The sequence below is a fragment of the Nasonia vitripennis genome, chromosome 3, assembly GCF_009193385.2.
Source record: "Nasonia vitripennis strain AsymCx chromosome 3, Nvit_psr_1.1, whole genome shotgun sequence".
Classification (NCBI taxonomy): Eukaryota; Metazoa; Arthropoda; class Insecta; order Hymenoptera; family Pteromalidae; genus Nasonia; species Nasonia vitripennis.
In genome coordinates this window covers 15,069,177-15,075,176 of record NC_045759.1, presented here as the reverse complement: position 1 = coordinate 15,075,176, position 6,000 = coordinate 15,069,177, and the positions used below count along the sequence as shown (strand labels likewise).

General features: G+C 47.8%; 1 protein-coding gene across 3 annotated transcripts in view; it reads right to left on the bottom strand.

The window, feature by feature from the left end:
- Positions 1-2,432: 2,432 nt before the first annotated feature.
- LOC100119856 overlaps positions 2,433-6,000 on the bottom strand; it is a 30,897-nt gene continuing 27,329 nt past the window's right edge. For 2 of the 3 annotated variants that reach the window (XM_001603513.6, XM_008206431.4), the window contains exons 3-5: positions 3,937-4,160; positions 3,719-3,859; positions 2,439-3,337 (exon numbers count right to left, since the gene is read on the bottom strand). In XM_001603513.6, coding sequence (XP_001603563.2) covers positions 3,116-3,337; positions 3,719-3,859; positions 3,937-4,149 — 576 coding nt within the window. In that variant the 5' untranslated portion in view covers positions 4,150-4,160 and the 3' untranslated portion in view covers positions 2,439-3,115. Of the gene's footprint in view, positions 3,338-3,718; positions 3,860-3,936; positions 4,161-6,000 lie in introns of all 3 variants that reach the window. The other variant, XM_031927285.2, reaches the window with a different exon arrangement.

Below are 6,000 nucleotides of genomic sequence, written 5' to 3'. Positions count from 1 at the left end.
GCTGCGTAAATTTTCGAAATGCGGCTTTGTTTACGATATTTGAATTTCCCGGGCTTTCGCACTGGCTTGTGTGCGTACGTTTTTCGAGTTGGCTATAGATCTGGGGTGTACGGATTGCGTTGTGGGATATTGAAAGTATAAGGATTTTTTTCTGATCGAATTAGTGTGTGTAATTACGAGATTTCGGGTCGATGCGAAATGAAATTGAATTGAAATTCAAAGTAAAAATCATTTGAAAACTGTTGAAGGTCTAACCTAAAGTTTATTCCGATTTACGCAGACGTGTAGGCACACTGTATTAAAACGATTCGTCGCTTGAAGTCAAAATTTCCCATTCAATATAGTAAAATTTACTCGAACATATTTCTCTCCGTATATAGGTAAATCTTACTATTTCAAACCAAAGCTGTGCCCGAAATTCGCTGCTCTGATATAATATACTACAATCGAGTGCGGACTTTGCATACCGTTAGCTATATGCAATAAAATAACGAAAAAAAAACAAACTTGTATATAAATACACACATCCAAGCTTGCTAAGCTCTTGTCTATTTATTTTCGGTGCATAACATATACACATATCGGAAGTTGGTCCGCGCGAGAGAGGAAGCAAAGTATGCGGCTGCGGCAGTAGTATCCACCTGTTCATTTCGTTTCCACGGCGAGTACGTGACTAATCCCTGTTATTTCGAGAGTCGTAGGAATGACTTTACGCGCTATATGTATATCGCGTGCCCTTTAGGGAGTCCGGATATCCTCGATGCATAAATTAATCGCCTTTGAACTCCGCTGCTGTGTATTTGTGATGGATAGTGTTCGGGGCTATGAACAAGTTTATTTCTCCTTTTTACCCCACAATATTGTGATTCTACTTCGTTCTCTTTTTTATAGACGATCCAAATTAAAAATTTTCAGCAGTGACGATCAGCGCAGAAGCACACACTCGGCATCTCTCTCATTAAATTAAAGCAAACTGTAAAAGTATCCATTTTCACGGTCGGATCTTTCCGCGAGTTCTCCTCTCTCTCTCTCTCTCTCTCTCTCTCTCTCTCTCTCTCTCTCTCTCTCTCTCTCTCTCTCTCTCGTTGGGGAAGAAAATAACCGAGGCAGGCGGTCGCCCGCGCTTCCATTTCGTTAACGGCGCCGCAGCTCGCGCGTGCGACACGCAGCCGTAAAAAGTAAATTAAATAAGAATTAAATACAAATAAAACCGCTCGGCCAAGTAATTGCTTCTTCTCCTCCCTCTCTCTTTGCGAGTAGCGCGCGCGCACAAACAACGTCCGCAGCGATTTCTCCGCTGGCGTACGTGTATCCTTGTAACCGAGAGGCAGCTCGGCACCTCCTCTCCTTGTCGCTCTCGAGCTGCTCAGGATATATACAGTTACGCGCTTGCGGGGGAGGAGAGATAGGAAAGGAAAGGAAATCAATCTGCTCCAATTGCGAGGCTGTGTCGAGTAATCCGTGAAAGAATTGCCGTCTTCGCGGCAGTTTCTTCTTCTTCACTCTCTCTCTCTCTCTCTCTCTCTCTCTCTCTCTCTCTCTCTCTCTCTCTCTCTCTCCCGTCTTTCTTTTTTTCCGCCTCCTGTGTGTATATGTATGGGGTGGCTTCGCTATGTTCCTTTTCTTTTATCGAGAGACCGTCGCGCCTTCGTTCAATTTTATGCTTATTTGTTTTCTATTTAGGACGCCCCGAGCGACGAAAGCTCTTTTTACGCGCGCGCGCGAAAGCTCCGGGGGATTAGAATTTTACTTTTCGACGTCGAAAAAAATGATTGCCCCTTGTATAAATTTGCACACCCCCGCCCCACCCTCGCTTGGCCTATTACAAACGGCGAGTTAAAGGGCCACACCGAAAACGAAGCGCCGCCGCGTCTTGGCCCGCACACAGACACCCCAGGCCGCAGCCAATCACGATCGGATTAAGCCAGCCCCGCGAACGCTCGTATACGGAGACAGGCTCTTACTTCGCCGAATAAGAGGGTGAGCCGTGCGTGCGTGTGAAGGGAGAGAGAGAGAGAAAGAGAGAGGGAGAGAGAGAGAGAGAGAGAGAGAGAGAGAGAGAGAGAGAGAGAGAGAGAGAGAGAGAGAAAACGAAGAGGTCAGGTTCGCGCGGAGCATCTCGTGCAGCGGTCCGACATAAATGATATTTCGGCGAGGAACATATGCGGGGAGTATGGAGAGAAAGTGAGATGAAGCTGCGGGGCGCTGCTTTATTGCAAACAAGGATTACCGGGTAATGGGACGTTTGCCCCCTTTGCCGCGCTCGCTGGTGTCTCTCTTTCTCTCCGGCGCATGTGTGTGCGTACACATACAAACGGAATATGGGACAGCAGTAGCGGAGGGTATAGCTGCAAGATGCGTGTGTAGTGTGGGGAGGAGAGTGAAATGGCCCGAAGTTAAGCGGACGTAGGGTAGATGAAAGGAGAAATCGCTTCAAGTTTTCAAACTCGACTTTATTCGCAATTTTCGCTTCTCGTATACATTTATAAAACAGAGACGAGCGTCTAATTCACAAGGACGGCAGCTGTAGGCTCGAATCAGCCGAGATTACTAATGCGTGAAAACTGATTAGGCAGCTCGTCGCCGGGATTAAACGCCGAGAGATGATAAAAGGGAATTACAATATAATATAATACCAAAGCCGAGGGTTCGAAAGTGTGAGATATCAAAGTGTACACGACGCGTCGAGGTATAACACGATTCACGAGAGAGACAGAACGGGCCTCACCCTTCTTCCTGCGCGATGCCCGCGCGCGATAGCGTCGGCGCACGAGCCAATTTGTCAACAAGATCAGATATAGAGCCTTATTGTATTATATATGACGAGTGCGCGGCGGCTTCCGAAGATATAATTCAATCGCAGCTCCTAGAGAGAGCTGCTGCGTATAGCCATAAGAAAAGCAGCAGGATAAGGTGCTACGTTGGCGCGCGAAATCGTCAAAATAATGATTCACGCCGCTATCGATGCACCGCGCGCGAATAATAAAATTTGCACTGATCCTCGGTTTATTAATATAAGAGAATAAATTCGAACGTCGCGAGGCGCGCGTTTATCGTTTTTCCTTCAACTTTTTTCTTCAATCGCAGCGGCGAAAAATTCCCGACATACAGAGCCTCAGATGCCGTAATACGTTCCATCAATTTTCCTGCTATAACCGGGATTAGTTCGGTCGGTGTGCGGTCCTTCGATTGCCAGCTGAAGACTGCTCGGGTGAATTTTATTCCTCACTCGGTCCTTTAGTCCTACTGTAGCTCTCGACGACTCGGCACATCCTTTCGGCTCGATATCGGCGTATTTAATCTCGTGGCCCAGCGGCACCGGCGCTTTCGAATAGACCTGTCGGCAAAGTATAAGTTACAAAGTGTCATATAGTCTCGGATTTTGCGATGCTGAAAAATCGACGACTCGAGCGCGCGGAAAAGGAGCGCGACTGGAAATGGAACTGCAAACGCAGCTGCGGAGTTTCATGTAAATTCCTGTTTGCCGCGTGCAAAGCGCTATCTAATCTGTCTCCTATAAACGTGACTGAAAATTTATTAAAACGCCGGCGTCATGTGCACGCCTCACGTTTAGCAGTAAATTAATAAAACCGGTCTTATCTCGTCCTCGCCGGCGTATACGCGAAATAGAGACGATGAGAGAGGTATAAGGGAGAATGTACAAAGAAAGCGAATTGAAATTGGAGCTTCTAGAACATCGTTGTTAAAAAAAGCTCACCTTAATTTCGTTGCGCAACACCCTCCAGGTCTCTCGATTGACGGTTTCCGGTTGCATCATCACGTACATTTTTGGTAGAAACAAGTCTCGGTCGTGTATGTAGACGGAAGATAGCATCAAGTCTAGCGAGTCTCTGGGAACCTGGAGTATGTATTTTTCTAATTAGTCATCGTAACAAAAGAATCATCGAGTATAGTTATACGAAGAAAGAAGATTACCTCAACGGAGCGGTAGCGGCAATCCCTTCGAGCACTGGTCAGCGTCTGATGGGAGAAGAGTCTCTCGTGGGGCTCCAGTTTTGAGTACCATCGTCTCTCATCTGCGCAAACATTCTCCCCTAGTACCGGACCTTCTGCGTACCAGCGTCCTTCTCTCGACAGCTCCGGCACTGGGTACGGATTTCGCACCGATTTCGCCATCTCCCCGTCCATGATTCGATAATCTGCAACACAATATAACGCAGTCGTCATTCTTCTTCTGAGAATCGTGAGTTTTACACAGCCGGAAACTCGTTATCGCGCAGAGATAGCGAAAACAGTCTGATTTCAAGATTATAATACGCGTCTTTGTACACAAGCGGCCGACAAGACCTGCGCTCAGTCCGATTCTCCCCTCATAAGGAAAGGTTTCAATGAAACTTTCCATTCGCTCCGATTTCGAAGAACAACCGCATCCTCTTCCCTTCATCCATCCTCAATTTTCCAAAAGCCAGAACGCCGATCGTTGTCCCGCTAGCGCAGCCATCATCATCCGCCCTAAAAATACCAAAACGCCGCTGATGCACGAGCCTCGAATATAAGCGAGAAGCCGCCTTTATTAGCATTTATAAATACCTCGAGCGCACGCTTCTCGCTCACGCCTCCTCGATGAAAAATAAATCAATTCCTCGATTAATCATGCGCGTAATCCCCCGCGATATGCAACCGAGCAAAAAAAAAACCTTCGCGCACGTGCGAGACCAGAACTGCACCGAATTTTTCCGCACCTAAGTACACAAAGTCTACTTTTCTGCGGGCCAATGACGGTTTCGGCCGCAGTGGGTGGTCGTCGGCGTGGTAATATCGAAATCCGGCGTAATTTATGTCGCACGAGCGCGCATAATGCTGTTTGCGAGAGACCGGCACGTGGCGGCGGCGGTTCGCTAGCGCGGCCTCCCCTTTTGCTACAGCAGTGGCCGAAAGTGCATATAGAGTCGGGGCAAGACGACGTGGGATCGACCTGATATACACGCGTGTAGTTTAAAGCGATGGGATGGGTGATGTATAGGTGCGAATGGTGTGGAGCTAGTTTGCGAGGGTGGGAAAACGCGCTGCCAGTATCTCGGATTGACTTTCGAATCATGGCTCTGTTCACGCTGTTTCACGCTTGTTTTCGGGTGTGAGATTTTCTTTATTTTTATTGGCCCGAGGCTTTATACCGACGAGAGATTTTCTCAGGGTTATTTCATAACTGAGTAAAATTGAAATCGTAAAGAGTTTGAGTTATATGCGTGTGCCGAAAAACGAGATCTTATCAACGTATTTCATAATCATAGAGATCGTTGATGGATAATTTTTTCAGTAAACGCGCTCAAGACAAAAGATGGTTGGGTTTTAGCATAATCGCGCACAAGTACAAGCTAAGCCGTTTATCAACACGGCGCGCTTAGATGGTCTCAGCCGCTAATTTACGCAGCGCTTAAAACTCTATCGCGCTCGCCGATGAACCTTACGTAACGCCCGCGCGCGTGCGGCGCTCCTCTTTTTATACATAATCGTGTTCGTCGATTTTATCGGAGGTACATACACTAAATAAGATCTTTACACGATGTATTATATAATAAGTGGCTGCCCGCATCGAAAAGACACATCCTCTGCGGCTCGCCACGAGCAAACAGCGCCGCGAAGAGCACATCGTATATATCAGCTCTTCGGCGTCGAATAAGAGACTCTGTCGGACGGAATCTCGGTGACCTGTGATCGATGTTGACTCAAGGCGTGCTGCTGCTGCACGTCGTCCACGTGTCGCTCACTCGCGTGTGCACACGCACGGAGAGAGAGAGAGAGAGAGAGAGAGAGAGAGAGAGAGAGAGAGAGAGAGAGAGAGAGAGAGAGAGAGAGAGAGCAACGCCTCGGTTCAGAGTAGGCAGCTAAAGCTCCCCCGATCCGAACTTCAGCACGCGCCGCGATTACGCGATTACGCGTGTCATCTCTCCGCGTCTCGGATGCTGCTGCTGCAATGCGCGCGCGCGTGTATATATATATAGACAGATAGGTGTATGTAGACAGTCGAAGGGGACGAAA